Raw genomic sequence first — 24,177 nt, 5'->3', positions numbered from 1 at the left:
TACTGTACTATATTGTACTAAATTTGAAACACTTTGATTTAGGGCGAATGGATTAAGCTGGAATTTTAAAGTTTTGTATTGGGGTCCCCGGCCCACCATTTTTTTAAAAAGAGGTAATTCTGAAATGTATATTACAATTGCACGGAATGTACTAAATAGTACTATATTAGGTACAATTTGGCATTGTGTGAACAGATAGTGCTTGAAATCGAAATGTTCTAGACACATGGATTTGGTTTCGAAAATGTGTACTATAATTGTATGAAAAGTACTGTAAGGTACTAAATTTGGTATTGGGTGAAGGGATAGAGAAAAAAATCTGAAAGTTGATATTTAGATTACAGATTGCATCTGTGTTTAAGTGGTTTGGAAGTGCGTACTATATTCGCACGAAAAGTACTAAACTAGGTATTGAGTGCAGGGATAAAGCTGGAATCTTCAAATTAGATATTGAGGTCACTTTTTGTATCAGGAATTGAGATATGGTGAACGGATATCTCAAATTTGGTATAAGGGTCGCTGTCCATGTGTAGTTTGGACATATGGAGGTGGTTTCGAAAATGTGTACCATATTTAGATTAATGGTGGTATCTCCGTATGAAATTTGGCAGAAGTTTGGAAATGCGTCCTATGTATATTTGTACGAAAAGTACTAAATGGTACTACATTTGGCATTGGGTGAAGGGATATATATGGAATACCAAAATTTGATATTGAGGTCACTATTGGTGTCTGTGGTTGATATTAGGATGCGTACGATAATTGTTCGAAAAGTACTAAATTTGGTATTGGGTGAAGGAATATGACTGGAATCCTGAAATCCGATAGGATGGAGCTGGAATCACGAAATTTGATATTTGAATATGTGCATCATAACTGTACTAAATTTGGTACTGAGAATGGTACAATTGGTGTTGTACCAAGACGTGAAAGCAATTATCTGTCATAGGCGAACTCCAAATTCTAAATTTTAAATAACATCGGTAAAAAGTTGATGAAAAGGTCGAATTTCAGCTGGTACACTTATATGGGGCTATACCAAACGTAAACCTGTTTAATCACAATTTCTGTCATAGGAAGTAGTACCCATCACGAACTCCAAATTTTGAGTTGAGGCTCAGATCTCTAAAAGAGAAGAAAGAGTAGTCATGTGTAGACGTTTTTGGAACCGTCCATGGCCCTATGGGCTAGGTAACTGCATTAATTGAAAATAAAATAAAAAATAGTAAGCTCTGCGACCCACCGAAGAAGGAAAATAACTTATGGTTAGGTTTACGCCTTTAAATCTGTAGGATATGTTCACAATCTCTGGATATCGTCGGGTTGTGACTCGTAATTAGAGAAACATTCATAGACGAATTTTCTCCCATGGCGAACTCCAAATTCTAAATTTTAAATAACATCGGTAAAAAGCTGGTGAAAAGGTCCAATGTCAGCTGGTACAGTTATATGGGGCTATACCAAACGTAAACCTGTTTAAACAAATTTCTGTCATAGGAAATAGAACCTATCACGAACTCCAACTTTTTAAAAATAGTCACTAAGTAATTTTTTTCCAAAGTTTCAGAGTTGAGGCTCAAATCTCTCAAAGAGAAGAAAGATAAGTCATGTATAGACGTTTTTGGAACCGTCCATGGCCCTATGGGCTAGGTAACTGTATTAATTGAAAATAAAATAAAAAAATAGTAAGCTCTGCGACCCACCGAAGGAGAAAATAACTTCTGGTTAGCTTCGCAGCTTTTTTGTCCCTAGGAAGCTCTAAATTACCTATGGTAGGTCGTCATACTACTCTGCCCCTGTTAGTGAAAACACACATTTCCTCTTTCCCGTTCGACTCCTGGGCACATAACTGTAAAAAGTTTTCTATCTTCCCCCTACGGCAATTATTTTTAAGGCTTAGGAATCTTCCTTTAGGTAAACTAATTTTTTTTTTTAATTTGTCGTTATTCCAGGCTATATTTCTCATGACCTTGTCTCCACATAAAAATCTCTATGCCCACTAGAAATATTGTTTAATTTAATATTCTAATTGAACAAACACACTCATGCACGCATCTTCTTGTACAGCCCTTTCTTACAAAACCACATAAATTTTATAGCCTATCGTGGTGTCAGTGAAAACTATCGTTTTAGAAACCATTGCCAAAATGACAAGTACACAGACGCATTGTATTACAATTCAGCTGCAGATATATTTATTCCAGTTTGCATCATAAAAACTATTGAAGCATGACATGGCAAACTGAGAGATGCTAAATAAAAAACACACACACAATTTAAATTACGAATTCAAAAATAAGAAGGAAAAAACTCGGAATTCTAATAAAACATTTCAAATGTCTGCAAACGATTTTTAGATCAATAAAAATTGCCGACAATAATAACCAGGCTGACAACAACAATGGTAGAGCAAAGCCATGGTAGGGACACAGAATTCTGCAATGTCTTCTAGAGGGTATGGTAATGGCAATAAAAAATTCCAACCAAAAGGGAAAGAGACAACCTGCCACAAGGAACAAATTTTAAAAACGTGATATTCCATATTAAATTTGGACTTAATTTTTATATCCTTCATATCACACTAGGCAGAACTAAAATATTAAGAATTGAAAAAAGTGAATTACGTAGCGATATCGTAGAACGCTGATAATTGTTTTTATAGTTCAGAAAGGTCGGATATACAGGTTGAGATGAAAAAAATTGCAACCAAGTTTAGACTGCTGTCATTTCTAAGCCACAGCTCATTTTATTGTCCAGCAGTTTGTAAATAAACAAAATGATCGTGTTTACTTGCCAAAGAGGTCAGCTGAAAATGTGCAACTTCGGTTGGCCACCAGAACCGGCGCGGTCATGGTGGTGTGGGCCGCCATAACAGCAGACGGTCGCTCTCTGCTCGTATTAATCGACCGTGGCATCAGAATAAATGCCGAATATTATCGCGAAAAAATTCTGGAGGGTGTATTAATGCCCTGGACACGCAAACGTTTTGGCCGCAGACCTTGATCATTCAACAGGACTCAGCACCATCGCACCCAGCACGCGCCACCCAAGAATAGTTTCAAAATGAGGTTCCTCGCTTCATTTCCAGTGCACAATGGCCAACAAAATCTCCGGATACCAATCCGTTGGACTATTGTGTCTAGTGTATGTTGGAAATCAAGGTTGGCACTAAAAAATACCAAAGTGTCGATCACCTGAAACCAGCGCTTCGCCGGGAATGGGCCAAAATACCGCAGTGCAACATTGGGACAGCGTGTGATGGTTTCATTGACCGTCTGAAGGTCATAATTCGTGTCAAAGGTGACCAATTCGAACAAATCTAAACTTATTCTAAAATGTGATGCTATTTCCGACATTTCTTGGTTTCATTCAATAAAGTTTAAAAAAAAAATAAAAATTATGGCGTTTGATTTTGTTGCAGTTTTTGTCTCACCCTGTATTTAGCATGAAATAGTATTGCGAAAGGCAGAATTTGTTGAAATTCGAAGCAATGCGAGGACAAATTGTATATACCTTCCAATTTGTGCTGAATGGCATACAAAGAGATAGAGTGCCCATGTATTGCTTAGCCATAAAGAGAGACTAGTGCAAGTGCACGAGATTACGCCAAGAGTTACAATTGTTTACACAAAAGTTATTTGTTTTGGTTGTAATTATTTTATCACGAGCCAAAGTCACAGTGGATACTTTAATGCACTTAAATACCCCAAATTCCGACGGCAAACAAACAAACAATAACAAACAGAGCATAAACAACAATCAAACATTCAATTCTACTACTCATGTGGAAAGAGAAAAACACATGTACTCTCATTCGATAAGAAAAATGCACTATGATGTCTATTAAATCTCCCAGCATCCAACCAACCAACCAAACACACACAACAAACAAACACCAGCAACAACAACAAGAACACCAACCGACTACTAATGACTATTAAATCCCTGAGATATTGTGGCGCTAACACACCGAAGAGGCGCACTCTCATAACTACCCATACCGGACACAGGTAGTAGTAGTCGTCGTCGTCATCATCATCATCATCGGCCGAAGAGTCACACTGAGAACCTGATACAAACAGCAACTCTTTGCAGCAACAGGTGTTTAGCTAAATAGCAGTAGCAGCCACAACAAGGTGAGTGTGTTTTGTGGCTGTGTTGGTAACTTTACGAAGAGGAAACTAACTGGCCTACGAGGAAAGCCAAATACAACACAAAAAAGAAGAAATCTTAATAATCGTAATAAAAAAGAAAGGTATGTGAAATGCAGCCAGCTACCAATGCCACTGTTGGCAGCGACGCTTCGATGCTGCTGGCATCGATTCTATTCCTGCTGTGTCGTTGCCGTCGCTGCCGCTGCAGCCACAAAGACTTTAAATTTGTTTTAAAAAACACTTGACTCAATGGTTTGGAAAACGTCATAGACTTGTTTATGACCGATTAAGAAACAAGAAAAAAAAGCAAACAAGAAACGATAGGCACACCGACAGACAGTGGCGCGCGAATTAGATAACCTGATTAATTATGTTTATTAAAAAAAAAAAATTGTTTTCTTTTTTTTTTTTTTTTTTTTCTTTTATTTATTTATTCGTCGACTTGCGACTAAGAGGATGGAACTAAGACTAACTTTTACATTTTTAATTTACTTATTCTACAGGTATTATTTGTTAATTAATTATTGCAGTGTTAGCATAAGTTTATTTTAAATGAAATTTGATTAACACACTTTTGTAAATAATTGTATACTCAGCTCCAGACAGTTTTAACTGGAAAAATAAAATAAAGTCAAACTAAAGAATGTCAAATTCACTTATGCTTACAGTGCAATAATTGTACACGTTTTATTGGCTAATTGTTTCCAAGAACTTATCAATTTTATCAGGGGTAGTATGATTATACGTAACTACTCCCCCCTTTAGACTAGAATTCTCCTGAATTCTTTTATTTAATTTTACAGTTATATATTTATGTTTTGTTATGATTATGAAAATTAAAATAATTATTACAATTACTATAGAAATATTACATACATATGTTATTTTAGTGTGGTATTTTAATTTTCCGATATTTCTTACATTGTATTGATGTTCTTTTTCAATTTGTTCGAACGATATCTTATGTTTAAAATTTTGAGTTTTGTTTGTATTTTCAATTATTTGTCTTTCTTTTGTAATTTCTGCAATATTTGAAAAATAATAATCTTTTATCCTAACTGAACAATTATTAAAATTAATTAAATAATTTCCATTTAACAAAATTTTTTCAAAGTTACAAGTTTGATTTACAGTCGTGTTTATTGCATTTTTAATTATAATTGTGTCTATATCTAACTGTATAATTTCAAAGTCTTTATTTTTTATCAATTGACAATTATTCTTTATTAAACAATGATGACTTAACTTTAAATCTTTTAAATGTTTATTCTCTTCAAATTTATAAGTTTTATTTTGGAATTCAAAAAATCTTTCCATATTAGATTCTATTTCATTATTTTCCTTATCTGGTATTGGTACAATAAATCTTAATTTTACTGTTATAAATTGTTTAGGTATTTTTATTCCAAACACAAGATAAGAGTTGTTAAGAAATGTTGTTCCAAACTGAATATATTTAAGTTTGTTATAATCTATTTCATATTTTCTTATTTCTCTACTTGTTAAAATACTTGGGTGTACAATCCCGTATTTTGCAGAAATTACGTTGTCTTGCAAATGCTCTATCTTATTCTTAATTAATTGTATATTAGTCAATTGTTCTAAGTATAAACTTTTATTATTTTCTTCCTCTAAAAATTTGTTTATAGAGTTTAATTCTTGTTCTATTTTCTTTCTATCATTCTTAATTACCATCTTTAAATGACTTAAAGTTATATTGAAATAATCATTAATTACAATCTGTTGATTATTATTTTCCTTAATTTCATTAATATTAAGAAGATGTTCTTGTATGTTCCGTCTGTCTTCATCGTCCATCGTCCCAAATAACCATTTGGTCATACTTCCTATACCGTTAATTAGTCCACGTCTTTTTCTATTTTGTTTGGGTATCAACGTCATTAATTTATTTCTGGCATCTAATAGTTCTAACTCAAGTAATTCTTTGTTTTCGATTTTCATTAGAATAATGTTATCTGTTATGTCATCTAAAATTGTTTCAATTTCGTGAAGATTGATTATATGTAAAATTATGTCCGATTCATTAACAATTTTCTGATTTCCCATGCAAATGTCCATATATCCTCTTTGTTCTGTCAGAAATTTTGTAGTAATTATCCCTCTAGTCTGTGGTATCCATATTAGTATCGTCAGTATTGTCCAAATCTGCAAATTTCAAAGGTCTTTTAATATTGCACGGATGTATTCGCTCCAGTTTTGTCTTTTTATATTTCGGTTGTTCCTTATGTCGGACGGCCTTATAATTTTTTATAAACCCTTCTTTTCTATTTTCCTTATAATCTTCTCTAGAGTTATTTATTTTATCTATTATTTTTCTTTTACTGTCCTCTAAATACTTTCTAACTTTATTTTCATCCATTTTTCCTTGTTGAACCTCTTTAGGAGTACATTTAATAGTTGAGTGATATCGTTCGTTGTAATTTCTAATTGATCTCTGAATTAATTGTTTCACCGGTATTTCCTTATTTGCTTTATACATTATCCTAAACTTTTCCGCAATTGTGTTGTGAAATCGTTCTATGTCGGCGTTTCCCGTGTGACTATTAGGTTTGGTCAGATGCAATTCTATATTTTCATTGTCTAAGAATTCCTTTAATCTAGTGGTTTTAAATTCATTATCGGCTATTATTTTCCTTGGCTTCCCTACCTTTGTAAAATGATCATCTAATTGCTCCATTATTGTTAAATGATTTCTATCATTCAATGGATACGCTGCACCGAATTTAGAAAATTTATCAATTATTGTCAAAAAATGAAATCTTTTAATCACATATGTGTCAATATGTATTATTTCGTTTTTCGTCGACGGTGTTTCTGTGTATGAGAATTTCAATTTAATTGGATTTCTATCATATTTTATCTCCTGACAAACTTCACATTGATTTATAACTAATTGAATTAGTTCCATTAATCTTGGGTAATAAATTTTATTTTTTATTTGGTTATAGGTTTCCTGTATGCCCGAGTGCATACTTTCTTTTACATGATATAATGATATCTGTTTCACCGCCTCCACTTCTGTTTCTATATCTTGAGCCCTGATAGTGCATTTAATAAATTCCACTTGTTTCTCATTAGAGTACATTTCTATTAGTTTTTCCTGAACAGTATTATAGCTTCTCTCCGATACTTCCGAAAATATACCTATTTTTCCTTTGGTAATATACTTTCTAAATATTTCCCCCATTTCGTGAAAATCACTTTCCGCTATGAAAATTATCCTTTTATTATGTAAATGTTTTATTTCCTGAACTTTATCATTTGTAAGTATAATCTGTGTCCTGTACTTATTCACTATTTCTTCTTTTATAAAGAAATGATCTTGTAAATTTTCATCAGCTGAATGAATTGTAATCATTGATACATCATCATCATCCTCAATATTATTTATTATTCTCAATTCTGAATTATTCTCCGAATTTTGTACCTTATCTGAAATGGTATCATCTTCATTATCTTTCTCAATTCTACTTAGAAAATCTGCCACCTTGTTTTCCTTGCCTTTTATGTATTCTATATTAAAATCGTATTCTCCTAATTTCAAAAACCATCGCTGGTGCCTGGGTGACATGTCTTTCCCTCTATATTTTGTGTGTAAAAATCTGATGGGTTGGTGATCCGTAAGTATTTTAAATTTTCGACCATAGAGGTATGGTCTCAAATAATTAACGCTCCATAATATTGCTAGAAATTCTTTGTCCGTTGCCGAATAATTTCTTTCGTGATTGTTAAGCGTTCTTGATGCAAAACAAATTGGATGTCCCTCCTGTGACAGGACAGCACCGATTGCGTAATTCGACGCATCTGTAGTTAATGTAAATTGTCTTTCATAATTTGGGTATCTTAAAATTGGATGAGAGCTAATTAAAGATTTTAATTTTTCAAAAGCTTCTATGTATGTAGGGTCCCTTAAATTTATTTTTACACCTTTCTTTAAGTATTTTGTTATTGGCTGTGCGACTTTAGCATAATCTCTCACAAATTTTCTATAATATCCCGTTAACCCCAGGAAACTTTTGATTTGTTTTTCTGTTTTAGGTAAATCTAATTCTTGAATAACCTTAATTTTATTGGGGTTTGGTTTTAGTCCTTCCTTTGTCAGAATATGCCCCAAAAATTCTGTCTCTCTTTTCATGAAATTACATTTGTCGATTTGTATTTTTAAATTTGCCCGTTCCAATACCGTGAAAATGTCCGTTATGGCTTTAACGTGTTCCTTAAGAGAAGTACTAAAAATAAGTATATCGTCCAGATAAACTACACATGTTTTATTAATGAAATCTCTTAGTGTTTCATTCATTAATCGTTGGAATGTCGCTGGGGCATTTTTTAACCCAAACGGCATTCTTATGAATTCATATAATCCGTGAGGTGTCACAAAAGCTGTTTTCTCTCTGTCCTGTTCTCTTATTAGAATTTGATGGTATCCCTTGGCTAGATCCAAGGTAGTAAAATATTGTGCTCGTCCTAGTTTATCTAAAATTGAATCTATGTTCGGTAGTGGATATTTATCATCGATCGTCACTTCATTAAGCTTCCTATAATCTACCACTAATCTATATTTACGCTCTCCAGAATTATCTATTTTCTTGGGTACTACTATTAATGGGCTTGAATATCTTGAACAACTTTTCCTAATTATGCCCTGTTCCTCCATTTCCCTGATCTGTCGTCGTACTTCTTCTTCATGTTGTGGCGGATATCTGTATAATTTGGAATTTATCTGTTCATTTGTTGTCGTTCTTATTTCATGTTTTATTGTCATTGTACTTGTCAATTGGTCCCCTTCTTTAAAAAATATTTTGTCGAATCTTCTTAAAATTCTCGTAACTTCTAAATGCTCCTCTGCATTTAAATGATTCAACTGAATTCTGTCCAAGTCAACTTCCAGTTTTTCCAATGAACATATTTCCAAATCCTTATATGGATTAATTAAAAATTTTGTAATCTTGTTATTAAATGTTATGTGTCCGTCTATTAAATTTATCATCGTGTTAAAATGGTTTAGTAAATCAACTCCTATAATAAAATTGTACTTTCTTCCTTTTAACTCTTGCATTTTCCACTTAATTTTTGTATAATTTGGTAAGTTAAATTCCATAGGTGCGTCAGTTATAACTTCAAATTTAATTATGTCCTTCCTAGTTATGGTGCTAAATTCTATAGGTTGTTTTAGTAAAACTCGTTCAAAATCTTTTACCTTACTGTCAATCAGGCTTAAGTTTGCGCCTGTATCAATCAAAGCTTTATATTTCCTTTTATTAATCGTAATGGTTATGGTAGGTAAACAATCGGAGGTTGTTTCCGAAAAAAATTATTTTGTCTTTGGTCTTGTCCGTTATCCTGATGTAAATTTGGTTCAGAGTTTCCTACTACTCGATAATTATCTACTTCTATATTGTCTATTTCCATAGGTTCCTGCTGGTCTTGCCTAGGTTGATTCAAGCGATTTTGGCTGAAATTTGGCCTAGGGTTTCCTACCTGTTGCTGAAACCTTCTGAAATTTCCCGACATATTATTATAGTTACTTTGTTGGACTCTATACTGTCCTGAATGATTAAAATTTCCATTTTGATTCCTATTATTATAGTTATTATTATAACTGTTATTTTGTTGGACTCTATACTGTCCTGAATGATTAAAGTTTCTATTCCTATTATAGTTATCGTTATTATTATTATTATAGGTTTTATTATTATCATTATTATTTCGTTCTTGTCTAATATCCGACCTAAAATTATTTTGTCCTAACCAATTCCGTTGATTATATCCCTGGTTATTACTGTTAATCTGCGGATTAAAATTATTCCTATTTTGCGACCGATTTTGTCTAAATGTTACGTCGTCTTTAGTCCTAAACTTCCTATATTCTGGCCTAATGCATGTGTCTTCAAATCTCCTTCTTGTTAATATTTTTAATATATCATTAATGTTTCTTTCTTCGTAAATTTTGTCTAACAGTGTACCTTGTGTCATTTCCTTAACTGTATTTACTAAAAGACTGTCCACGTTTGATAAGTCAATATAGTGGTCATTTCGGTAATAAACTATTAACTCATCTGCCTTATATTTTAGATTCTGCAACTCTATTATTAATTCACTTACCGAATTTACTTTTAAGTTGGCTATCATCCTATATATATTGTGTGGTTCCACGTTCGGTCTATACCTTAGTTTTAAAGTCTCTTTGATTAATTGCCAGTTGTCCGGTGTGGGTATGTTTATTATGACGTCTTTAGCTTGTCCCTGGATTATTTTATAGAATATTGTTCTTATGGCCTCCTTCTTAATATTTTCATCTTGTATAGTTGACAGCAAGTATTCAGTGCTACTAAAAAAGCTGTTCACCGTTACTTCTCCGGTGCCGGTGAAAATGGGTAGATGATTTATCGTTTTTAAAATGTTGTCTTTTGCATTATTTGATTGTGTATCATATAACACCGGGTTACGCTGTTGTTGTTGTAGTTCTTGTGTTTGCTGTTGCAATTCTAGATATGCTTGGCGTAACCGTTCCAATTGTTGATCCTTTCTGGCTAGTTCTTCTGCCACATTTACGGATGCGATGTGAGCTTGTTCCTCCATTCTTCTTCGTTTGTCGAAGACTTTTTGCCTTTGCGAATACACTTTTAAAAGAAAAAAAAAGGATTGACTTCCTTTATCTAGTGGTGTCCACTTAACTTAAATGTTCACTGCACTATTGTTTATTTTAGTGGTGTTCAATTTTTTGAATTATTCACTGCACTATTGTTTATTTTAGTGGTGTTCAATTTTTTTGAATTATTCACTGCACTATTGTTTATTTTAGTGGTGTTTAATTTTTTGAATTATTCACTGCACTATTGTTTATTTTAGTGGTGTTTAATTTTTTGAATTATTCACTGCACTATTGTTTATTTTATAATCCTGGAGGGTCCCGTAGGATTCGCAGAATTTATTTAATTATTTATAATTTAGGTACGTTTCACTGGATCCTTTTTAATTCCTAAAGGATCCTACCGACTGCGCCAATTAGATAACCTGATTAATTATGTTTATTAAAAAAAAAAAATTGTTTTCTTTTTTTTTTTTTTTTTTTTCTTTTATTTATTTATTCGTCGACTTGCGACTAAGAGGATGGAACTAAGACTAACTTTTACATTTTTAATTTACTTATTCTACAGGTATTATTTGTTAATTAATTATTGCAGTGTTAGCATAAGTTTATTTTAAATGAAATTTGATTAACACACTTTTGTAAATAATTGTATACTCAGCTCCAGACAGTTTTAACTGGAAAAATAAAATAAAGTCAAACTAAAGAATGTCAAATTCACTTATGCTTACAGTGCAATAATTGTACACGTTTTATTGGCTAATTGTTTCCAAGAACTTATCAATTTTATCAGGGGTAGTATGATTATACGTAACTCGCGCGCTCTTAACACAAAAAATCCATAAACCAGAAGAAGAGCCGAAGAAGATGCTACAAGATTGTTTTTCTGCTTTGGTTTTTGGGAAATTATGTTTGAGATCATAACAACACAAAGTGTGCACAAATACAAATTGATTCTCAAAAGTGAGTGAGAGACAGACAGAGAGAGAGAGAGAGAGAGCGGGCAAGCAATAAACACAAATACACACTTGCACATAAATTCATTTCCCCAATGGTGTTTAAGAGCGGTGTTGTAAATTTAGCGTTTTTATAGCCTCCAAAGGACATATTGAAAACATTATTAAGATATTAATATTTTTAAACCTACGCCACACTGTGGTGCAGGGCGAATTTTCAGATTTGGATATAACTACCACAAATATCTTAACCCGTTTTGACGTTTATTGTGCACTAAATGGTTAATAACAGCCTAAATGGAGTAGATTTTTGCATATACTACCGAATTTAGCCTAGACGCAAATACTACAAAGTTGGTGAAAATCGGTTTAGATTTAGCTATAACTCACATATACTTGTTTCATCCGATTTGGGGTTTAAGTCCCCAGATTCATAATATGTTCTCCACGACAGTGATGGCAAATATCGCATTCAGACCAGAAATGTCACTGCCAAATTTTGTCAAGATCACTTCAGATTTTGATATAGCTTTAATATATATCTATATGAAGAACAATTTATTATTGGAAAGTTATCTACGACGTTATCTCCGAACCATAGCTTGAATATCCAGAAAAATTTGATAGAAGTGCATTACTGATTATATCAGGTAGATACCGTGTTGAAATTTGTAATATTGCGATACAACGTGATATACACTAAATATTAACATCCTACATTAATCACTCAAAACCGTTCCATATCTTAATTCTAGATTCCAAATGTTATCCCTGCACCAAAAATCCAATTTAGTACCACTTTGTACTTTTCGAAAAATTGTATTACACATTTCCACCACAAACCACCTTTGTATCTAAATTTAGATACCAACAGAGACCTCAATATCAAATTTAACCCAATACCTAATTAAGTACTTTTTGAACAATTCTAGCACACATTTCCAAAACCACCTCCATATCTCTATTTGAGATACCGACAGAGAATGCATATGAAATTTTAGGAATCCAGCCCCAGCTGCACTTTATCACAAACCTACTACCAACAGGGATCGCAATAGCAAAATTCTGAAATTTCAGCTCCATTTGCTTATCCATAACTAAATTATTTCAAATTTAGTTCCATTTAGAACAGCTTGTACACATTTCCAAAACCACCCTCGTATATAAGCATCACTTTCCATTCTTGTTTCTCATACAAGTTTTTTTTGTCAAGTTTTTAGCTCTATCCGTGCACATAATACAAAATTGTACAATTTTAAGAAGTTTAGTACCATTTTAGAACTTTTCGTAACCTTTAAGTATGGATTTCCAAACACCCTTTTGGTACATATATCCTGCACTCCAGCAGAAGAATTCTAGCTCATTCCGTTTTTCCAATACAAAGTATTAAATTTTTAGTACATTTAAGTACTTTTCGTAACCTTCCTTCGCGAGGTGAGATTTGACTTTTTTTCGCAAAATTTAGAATTTTGGGAGGGAGGGTGTAGGTTGCAGTGAAGAAGTGAACTGATATTGCCAATCTTTGACCTCGATCTAAGTTAGGTAAAAATATTAAGATGCGCCAATTTTAGGCCAAATCGGATACTTCCTTCGAGAGTTATCGTGGACACTGACAGAAAGGCTGACGGACAGAATGACACGGCTAGACTAATGCTTATTTCCTGAATAGTCCATGAGTTCGTTTGTCTCTTGCTTGATTTTGAGGCAACCCATTAATTGGCAACAAATACTTCTTGCTTGATTGTATCTGATTCATAAATGAACATCCTTTATCAATTGGCGCGTTTTTTTCAACTTCACAAAATTGACAACACTGCTTAATAGCTCTGAGATGAAATACGAAAAATAAAAACGATTACCATTCAAAACGTTGTTGTCGTTGCTGCTGCCGACTGCTACAATGTGCCAGCGAGCGAACCAGCCAGCCAGCTAGCTAGCTAACCAACAAAGCAACCAACCAACCGACCAGACAGCCAACCCTGCCAGCTACCAAACACGAAATCAATACAAAACACATTGGCGACAACGTAACACAACGGAGCGCGCATCGTTAACGTAACGAACGAATACTCGGTGGCTATTTTGTAAAAAAAAAAACAACAATATCGGAAATTTACAAAAAAAGTAATAACGGTTAAAAAACGCCAAGGAGATTCCTTTGAAAATAATTGCAAAAAGATAAATATTAAGAAATATCTGGTTATTTGGGAATTTATTTAAATGGATAGAGGAATTTCCAAAATAATGGCAAGATTTTGAAATCAAAAAAGATATAAAATTTAAAGGAAATTCCCTTTGTTATAAACATACAACAAATGTAACAAAAAATTAGCTCCACATAGATAATATGGTTAAGGTTTCAAACCTCATCAGTTTTTTAAATTAAAAAAAAATAAAAAAAATTAGAAAAATATCTAAAAATAAAACACCAAAATTGAGATGTGAAAAAAATAAAATTAAATTAATGATATTAACACCTTACCAAAGTGACAATTAAATGACCTGAAATTAACAAGTGTATCAACAGCAGCTACATTCCAAACAAATTGAAATAAATCATTTGTTCTCTCTGAAAATCCCTATCCACCATCATTTTTTTGATGTTTCGAAAAAGTATCAAAATAAATTCTTATCATTTCACCAAAAAGCAACAAAAACACACACAAAGTAACAAATCTCTCGAGAAAATGACACCCGAAAAAAATTCATCATTGTTAACGGATCAATCAATAATCTCGCCGCCAAACAGTATTTGAAGAATAGCTGCAATGCGAAGCGACAACAAAATGCCGTCGCTTTAACAAAACACCACAAAAAAAAAAAAAAAATAATAAAAATAAAGTAAATACAAATCCCAAAAATTGTGTTTTTATTCGAAATCAAAATCACAAAAAAATAAAAATAACAAATGTTGTGAAATTAAAAAAAAACAAATAATTAACAACAAAAGAAATTCAAGTTCAATGAATCATCCAACCAACGATTGTAATCGTTTTTCGTTTTTTTTTTTAAGAATTGTAAACGCAGCATGCTTCGTAAAAATTGTGATAAGAAGATACTTATATGTATCCAAAAAATAATTAAAAATAATCCATGAAAATTAAAATATTATTTCGTGGAAACATAAAATGTGAGTAAGAATATATATTTTTTGGGGAAATTCATAGTAATTCCAGAAAAATATTAAATGAATAAACATAAAACAAAAATTATTTCTTCTCTTCGAATCGTCCTCTATGCAGTTAGATTCTATTTTATATGAATTTTATAGATAACATATTTTTACTGCCAAGCGCAAGGAGAAATTATTCCGATCTTTATTTCTTGGAGAATATATCTGTAATTTAAAATAACTATTGGAAAAATACTAATTATGAGAGTGGAAGAGAAAGTGAAAGAAGAGGCATCCTAAATTGGATGTCCAGTTTTTATACCCTCAGCCATATGGCTACAGAAGATATGTCTCATTTCATACGGCCAAAACGTGGCTCATCGAAATCACGGTTTTAGACCCTAGGTCTCTTTGTACCAAATTCGTTTCAGGTCATTTAGAGTCGACCTAGAGGTTTCTATCCGTCTCTCTGACGGGTTAGTGCGCACGAGGTACATTGTAATACTACTCTCACACTTAGATTGAGCTCGGAGATGGGCAAAATCGGTCCACTCCTTCTAGTACCTCCCCCCACAAAAGTACAACATTTTCAAAGAAAATAATTTACCTAATAGAAAGAGAAAGGATCTTTCAATTTTATGCAAAATTTAGACACCCCAATGTTTTTGCCAGTGATAGGTCAGGTGCGAAAATGGACAATATCCACCCACTCCATCAAGTAACCCCCCCACAAAGGGTCAAAATTACAAATAATTATAACTCTGATAAATTGTGATATAAATTTCACACATCTAAATATTTTTATTACCAAAAGATCTGGTGTGGAGACCTCTCCCACAGCGGGTCAAATTTTAAAATAGCCATGAGCCCCGCAAATATTCAACAAAAATATCCATTGGGATTGGTCTAGAAATTCCGAATCCTTTTAATGTTTGAGCAAAAATTTGTAGTTTTTAAAACCCCATTTTTCGTACGTTTTTATACCCTCCACCATACAAGTGGAGGGTATTTGATGAGTTCCGCTTGTAACTCATCAAAATAATAATTTTAGGCCCAAAATTCTAAGACGATTTAGCCCTGTCCGTCCGTCTGTTGTAATCACGCTAGAGACAAAATGAATAAAGATAGGAAGCTCAAAATTTTGCACAGATCAGTCTTTTATCTCCAGGCAGCTCAAGTACGAAGATGGGCTATATCGTTCCACGACACCAAAGAAAAGAAATCTCTATTTCCATATGTATATCAGGAAAATTCTTGCATCAATGTTGCGGTAAGACTTAGACTCTAGGTCTCTTTGGGCCAAATCCGTTTCAGGACATTTGAAGACGATCTAGCGATGTCCGTCCATCCATTCGTCTGTCTGTCTGACTGATGCACCGATAACTATCGAAGGGGGTATCCTGGTCCAAATTTGGTACATCGTAATTTTATTATCAAATTCAGATCGAGTTTGGAGATGGGCGATATCGGTTCACTCCTTCTGGTACCTCCTCCAACCGAATATAAAATGCGAAATAAGCATCCGGTTCTCTTCAAATTACACACATTCCATTATTTCTATTAACAAAAGATCTGCCGTGAAGATGGGATATATCGGCGAACTCCTTCTGGTACCTTTCCTGCAAAGGGTCAACATTTTGAATGTCCTTGAAGCTCATAAAGCGCAAAATTAACATCCGATTCCATTCAGACTTGGCCCATCTCAATATTTCCATCAACACAAGATCTGTTACAAATATGGTAGATATCGGACCATTTTTGAAAAACAAAACGCTCAAAGAAGGAAAAATAAGCATCCAACTTTCTTCAAATTTTACACATACAAACATGTTTGCTAACACATGATCTGCTGTGAAGATGATATATATCTGTGAATACCTTTTGGTACTTCATCCACAAAGGGTCACAATTTGCAATACTATTCTCTGTCATAACTTTTGAATCAGGTCAGCGATTCTTTACAACCAAATATTTCTCTCAACCAGAAACCTGGGGTGAATATGGAATTTATGATTTCGTATTAAATTGGAGATACATGTTCGATTTTCTTTTAATTTTGCCCATACCAATATGAAGATGAAGGATGAAAATGGAATACTTCCGTCGACTATATATCTGGCATATAATGCACACTTCAACGGAAGAGACGGAAGTAGGCGATATATTCCAAACCTAGCACGTCGCAATATTTATATCATATTTACTTAGGAGAGATACGAAATGAACAATATTGGTCCATTGCTTCGGAACCTACTTCATAGAGGCTCAACAAGTTAAATAATCATAACAGGAGCCAAAATATATTTAAATAATTGAACATTGGGTGAGGGTATAAATCTGTCCGCAAAACCGATTGATAATCTCTAGCTTGTCTAATGGCACATTCGCTCTGAGAGAACAGCTTTGCCCACAAAGTATGGGAACGGAAAACTAGTATAAAATATTAAACCTATATGCCAGGCAATCAGAGGCTGCAACCAGAACGCCATAATTTTGGGTGATCTCTTCATCGTGCCTTTAAGTTTTACTAAGTTCTTTGTATTCGGTAATGGTTTTCATGTTAATCATCTTAGAATTAAAACAATATATTTCTATATAGCAAGTTGTGGGACACAATTTATGTGCTGGTGGTATTATAAGTTTGATTGGTCCAAAAAGATTGTAACACCTCGAAATATTGGTATAGGGCATAAGATATTATATTTGAATCTACCTATTTCGCCGAGCTGACCAAAAACAGATTTTTATACCCTCAGCCATATGGCTACAGAGGGTATATATCATTTGATACGGCCAAAACGTGCCTAGTCGAAATAACGGTTTTAGACCCTAGGTCTCTTTGGACCAAATCCGATTCAGAACATTTGGAGTCGATCTAGCAATGTCCGTCCGTCCGTCTGTCTGTCTGGCTGGTCCGCACGATAACTCTCGAAAGGAGTATCCGATTTGGTCCAAATTGGCTACATCGTAATATTTTTGTCAAACTTAGATCGAGTTCGGAGATGGGCAATATCGGTCCATTCCTTCTGGTACCCCCCCCCCCCCCAAAAGGTCGAAATTTTCAAAAAAATATATTTTTTGCACTGAAAGAGAAAGGCTAATACGAATTTGCTCCGACTTTGCGAATCCTAATATTTGCGTCAGTGCTAGGACAGGTGTGATAATGGACAATATCGGTCCACTCCATCAAGTACCTCCCTAACAAATGGTCAAAATTTTGAATAATTACAATCTCATTAAATGTGATGTAAAAGTCCGATTGTCTTCAAATTTCACACATCCTAATATTTGTATTAACCCATGGTCTGGTGTGAAGGGGGAATACATCGGTCCACTCCTTCTGGTACCTCTCCCACGAAATTTTGAAATTTTGAGTACCCATGAAGCTCATAAATCGCCAAATTAACATCCGATTCCATTTAGACTTGGCACATCTGTCGAAATATTTATATCATATTTTTGGGTCCGATAGGAAACGGGCATTATTCGGATTCCTTCGGGATCTGCTCCATAGAGGGTCAAACGTTTGAAAAACCTTAATACTAGTCAAAATATATTTAGATAATCGAACATAGGCTGAGGGTATATCTCTGGCGGCAATACCGACTGATACTTTTTAACTTGTTTTTTTGTGTATTCGTCCGTCTGTATGTTCATTTTAATATGTAATTACGCTCAAGGTTTCAACTATGGACCGATATATGAAATGAAGTTAGTGGTACGGTCAGAATAGAATTCTATCCTTTTTTATCAATCTCCCTACCTCGCTGAGGTGAGACAATTTAGCTATTTAGGGCTAAAAATGGACCAAAAACAGAAAATTTTCCTAATTTTGTAGTTGATGTATAGGCTTTGTATTGGATAAGTGTTTAAGATAGGTCAGAAGCCTACAAATTTGGATGGTCAATGGATGATATTTAAATGGTGAAATGGATCATAACTTTTGCATGAAAAAAATATAAAATAGGCGAATATTTTTAATGCTAAAAGTCAGGAGTCGTGTGTACAAGAAAATGACACTTCTAGACTAGAAGACCAGACCAGAAGAAATGGTCCGATCTCTACTATCTTTATTACAGATCTTGTGTTGATAGAAATATTGAGATGTACCAAGTCTGAATGGAATAGGATGTTAATTTGACGTTTTATGAGTTTCATGGTAATCAAAATTCTGAAGGAGTGATCCCACATATATTTTATTTTCACACCAGACCTTGGGTTAATAAAAATATTGTGATATGTGTAATTTGAAGACAATCGGATTCTTACGTCACAATTATTGAAAATGTTAACTCTTTGTGGGGGAGGTACTTCATGAAGTAGACCGATATTGTCCATTTTTTCACATGTCCTAGCACTGATGCAAATATTAGGATTTGCAAGTTGGCGAGAAATCGGATTATCCTTTCTCTTTTTGTGCAGTAAAATATTTTTTCAAAATTTTGACCTTTTGTACCAGAAGGAGTGGACACCTTTCTCATCGCAAAACTCGATCTATGTTCGATAATAATATAAAATACAAATCGGATACTCGCTTCGAGAGTTACCGTGCACACCAGCCAGCTGTACAGATCGACTCCAAATTTCCCTTAACGCATTTGGTTTAAAGAAACCTAGGGTCTAAACCCTGATTTCCCTGAGGCACATTTTGGCTGTATCTCTCTAGTCATATAGCTGAGGGTATAAATATGCAAGGTCCTCCTTAGAGACCGTTAATATTTTATAGAAATAGAATAGAAAACTTTCAAAAGTTCCGCATAGAGGCCTTTGAATTTTTTTTTGTAGAAAAAATTGTATGGACTCGAAGTCCTTTATTTCGTAGAAAATTATCTTTAAATGAACGCGTTAATACCATTTTACGCATTAAATATAACAAACGTTGTTTTTATAAAAACAACAATAATGCGATTAAGCATGACTATTTTCAAAAAAAAAAAAAAAAAAATAAATAAATAAATAAAAAATAAAAAAAAAAATAAATAAATAATTTTTTTTAATAAAACAACAACCACATGAAGATGGATTTATCGATATTGAAAGTTTCTTTGTGGTTGTTATTGTTATTTTATTGGCAATATTTAATGCCTAAAATGGCTCAAAGCACGCATTCTGTTTATTACTCTATTTTCACTTGAATATAAATAATTAACATAATTATGAACTAAAATTTTATTTTTTCTTTTCAGGTGTAACAGTGCCGATATCGATACAGATTCAACTCAACTAAATTCACAGTAAATTTCAACCTTTAAAAAATTAAAAAAAAATATTCCCCAGCAAAATAGTCCATGACATAAAAATTAAAAATTGTGAACGTAATATATTTGTTTTTAATAAAGAAATTTTGAAAATATATCGAAATATTTGTTGAGCTAACAAAAAAACGGAAATGGAAATTATTACATTAAATCGTTTCGTTCGGATGCTGTCAATGGTCCAACAAATAAATTGTGTTAAATGTTAAAAAAGAAAATATGATTGCTCATAAAGGAAACTCAAGGAATTTAATCATCCTCCCTACAATGAAAGCCTCTTTGTCTATATCAGTTACCATGGAGCCGCAGCGAATTTTCTAATATTTCAAGAGGAGAAGGTAAGTGAATATATTAAATGGAATATTTGAATACATGTCAGATTCAATTCAGGAGTAAAGGAAATAGTGAAAAAAATTCAGTGTTGAAGATCCTTTCCAAAAGAAAAAAATATATCTTTCTTTGATTCAGCTAATCCCTATTCACACATAAGGACACTTAAGTTTTGGTAGAGAGGGCCAAACAAAAACTAACACTTATGTCTTTCAACTCCTTTTTATACCCTCCCCCATAGTATGGAGGGTATATTAAGTTTGTCATTCCGAAATATACATTTTAGACCCCATAAAGTATATATATTCTTGATCAGCATAAAATTCTATGTCGATTTATCACTGTTCGTCCGTCTGTTTGTCTGTGGAAATCACTCTAGCTTCCAAACGAAATGAAGTAGGTTGATAAAATTTCTCTCAAATGTGTATTATGTCTGCAGTCATTTTTGGTATTTTTTGATATTGAATATGGGCCATGTAGGTCCACGTCTTCGTATAGCCCCCATATAACGGAACCCCCGATTTTCGGTATTTTGATGATTTTAGCGACATTATTTACTGGAATTGTTTCAAATTTGGTATTTGAAGTTCGTAATAGATACTACAGCATAAAACAGAAAAGGGGCCATGTAGGTCCACGTCTTCGTATAGCCCTTATATAACGGTACCTGCCGATATTAGATATTTTGATGATTTTAGAGACATTATTTACCGGAACTATTTTAAATTTAGTATTTGGAGTTCGTAATGGATACTATAGCATATGACAGAAAATTGTCTGTGCAGGTCCACGTCTTCGTAAAGCTCTCATATAACGGTATCTCCCGATATTCGGTATTTTGATGATTTTAGAGATATTATTTACCGGAACTATATTAAATTTAGTATTTGAAGTTCGTAGTGGATACTACAGCCTATGACAGAAACTTGTCTGTGCAGGTCCACGTCTTCGTATAGCCCCTACATAACGGTACCCCCCGATATTCGGTACCCCCCGATATTCGGTACCCCCCGATATTATTTACCGGAATTGTTTCAATTTTGGTATTTGAAGTTCGTAATGGATACTACAGCCTATAACAGAAAATTGTCTGTGCAGGTCCACGTCATCGTATAGCCTCCATATAACGGTACCCCCCGATATTCGGTATTTTGATGATCTCAGCGGCATTATTTACCGGAATTGTTTCAAATTTCGCATTTGTAGTTCGTAATGGATACTATAGCCCATGACAAAAAATTTTCTGTGCAGGTCCACGTTTTATAACCCCTATGATACCTCCCTATATTCTGTATTTTAATGATTTTAGCTACATTATAAACATATTTTTTTCAAGTTTCGCATTTGAATATTGTAATAGATTGTGACAATAGTTGCCTATGGAGTTCCACGTCGTCGTTTATAGACCCTAATATATGGCTGCATTCGGTATTTTTAAGATTTAAACATAATTTTTAACGGATTTTATTTTTTTCTTGAAAATTGTTAAATTTGTACCAAATGGTGGAGGATATTCCAAAATCGGCCCGGCCGAAGTTGCAGCTTTTTTACTTGTTTTCACAACATATTTGTATCGACAAACTTTGCACGTGTGTGTTACCACATTTATATCTCAAAAAATGTGAAATCTATTTTAAAAATGTGCCGGCGTCGGATCACTTTCATCACCATGGAATTCAATTTATTTCTAATAATCGCTTATTTCAATTAATTTGATTTCCAGTGAAACTATTCTCCCAGACTACAACTGCAACTGTCTAAAAATAATCATTGCAATTCAGTTACTATTATTTTTTTTTTGCTCTTTCATTATGTTAATAAGCAGAATTAATTTCTTCAACGAAAAAAAAAAAAAATAGCAACAACAACGTAGTGTTGTTATATCATTTAGAATGCAATAATTCTCCATTCCAAGAACCCAAAACAGATTGATTAATAACTTTGTTTATTCGTTGATCTGAAAGAATATTGAACTCGATTTTATTTATTTTTCGGTGAGACAAATGACAATAAGCGCCATAGCATTCCGGTCCGATTACGTTGTCACATACATGCATATGTCTGTATGTGTAAAATATCAGGGGATTTACATAAAAACCGAGATCAGTAGGTTTTTCGCTTTTTACGAAAATAAACAAAATAAGGAATGTGTTGAGAGTTATTTTTGGAAAAATGTCAGTAAAAAGTTTTTATCGCTTTTTCGGGAATTTTATTCACACACATATATCAAAGGATAAAATTCAAAAATTGAAGAAAAAAATATTGAAATTGCTGGGCGGGTCAAATTATTAAGGGAACATGTTTTTCTTGCTTTAAAGACGTTTTATTTAGATTCTTAGATCAAATTCAAAGATGAACAAAATTAGTCCTGACTTTTAGGTGTCTCCTCCACAAAAGGCCAACCTTGTGCATAAATTGTTGTTGTAAAATGTGAAATAAATTTTCGATTTTCTAGTTATTTCAAAGATTTGTAATAGAAGGGACTTAATTAGTCTTAATCTCATTGTTATTTTTATACCCTTAGCCATATGGCTAGAGAAGGTATGTATGATTTCATACGGTCAAAATCTGCCTCATCGAAATAACGGTTTTAGCCGGTCTCCTGGGATCAAATCCATTTCAGGACATTTGGTGATTTGGTTCATTGCAATATTTTTATCAAACTTAGATCGAGTTCAAGTCAAAATTTTCACAAAAAAAAAAAAAAAAAAAATACAGGATAATTCGATGTTGCTCCAACTTTTCAAATCTTATTATTGCATCAGAGCTACGTTAGGTGCGATCCATTAAGTACCTCACCCAAATAGGGTCATATTTTTGAATAAATATAACACTTATCAAATATGTTGAAAGCGTCCGATTGCCTCGAAATTACACACATCACATTATTTTGTATAACCCAAGGTCTGTTGTGAACATGGAATATATCGGTCCACTCCTTCTTGTACCTCCCATACAAAGGATAAACATTTTTAATATCCATGAAGCTCATAAAACGCGAAGTTAACATCCGGTTCCATTTCGACTTGGCATATCTTAATATCTCTATCAACACAAGATCTATTATAAATATGGTAGAGATCGAACCATTTCTTCTGGTACCTCCCCTACAAAGGGTCAAAGTTTTGAATAACCAAAACTATTATAAAATTCGAAATAAGCATCCGGTTCCCTTAATATTTCACACATCCCATTATTTCTACTGACACAACATCTACTGTGAAAACGAAATATATCGGTCCACTCCTTCTGCTACCTCCCCTACAAGCGGTCAACATTTTGAATATCCATAAGCTCAAAAAATGCGAAATTAACATCCGGTTTCATTCCGACTTGGCATATCTCAATATTTCTATCAACACAAGATCTGTTATAAATATGGTTAAGATCGGACCATTTCTTATGTTACCTCCCCCACATATCCGTATCTCATATACAGGGTGATATGTCACTTCTATACCACTTGTCCGACAGCTGTTGAAATTATTCCAGTGACAGCTCATTATATTGATTACGAGAGTACAAAAACACTGTGGTAAGAATTTTCCAGAAATAAAGTTATTCGTGATGGAATTCAAGCGCGATAGTGTGATTTCTTCATATTTGGCTGGAAAACCACAAGTGGATAATCGTTAGAGCACTCCAGCATTTAAATGTCAATAAATCTTTTGTGTCTCGTACCATCGCTCGTTACCGTGATACTGGTAGCGTAGTCCGACGTCAAGGATGTGGACGGAAGAAAACAGCAACATCAACA

At 33.4% G+C, this 24,177-nt stretch overlaps 2 protein-coding genes across 3 annotated transcripts in view; one reads left to right on the top strand and one right to left on the bottom strand.

Annotated features, from left to right (window-relative positions):
* Positions 1-24,177, top strand: part of LOC101891534 (BMP-binding endothelial regulator protein) — a 242,739-nt gene that overhangs the window by 78,566 nt on the left and 139,996 nt on the right. Inside the window, exons 1-2 of one of the 2 annotated variants that reach the window (XM_059120082.1) lie at positions 13,520-14,853; positions 20,022-20,428. The gene's annotated coding sequence lies outside the window, so the exon portion shown is untranslated. Of the gene's footprint in view, positions 1-13,519; positions 14,854-20,021; positions 20,429-24,177 lie in introns of those variants that run through there. The other variant, XM_059120084.1, reaches the window with a different exon arrangement.
* Positions 9,421-11,484, bottom strand: LOC131801399 (GATA zinc finger domain-containing protein 4-like). The gene is made up of 2 exons (XM_059120085.1): positions 11,405-11,484; positions 9,421-10,798 (listed from the first exon to the last, which is right to left on the bottom strand). Coding segments are annotated over exons 1-2 (1,350 nt in total). The 5' UTR covers positions 11,406-11,484; the 3' UTR covers positions 9,421-9,449.

This window comes from Musca domestica, unplaced genomic scaffold, assembly GCF_030504385.1.
Source record: "Musca domestica strain aabys unplaced genomic scaffold, Musca_domestica.polishedcontigs.V.1.1 16, whole genome shotgun sequence".
Classification (NCBI taxonomy): Eukaryota; Metazoa; Arthropoda; class Insecta; order Diptera; family Muscidae; genus Musca; species Musca domestica.
Note: the sequence above shows the minus strand (reverse complement) of the source record. Positions and strands in the feature narration are given on the sequence as shown.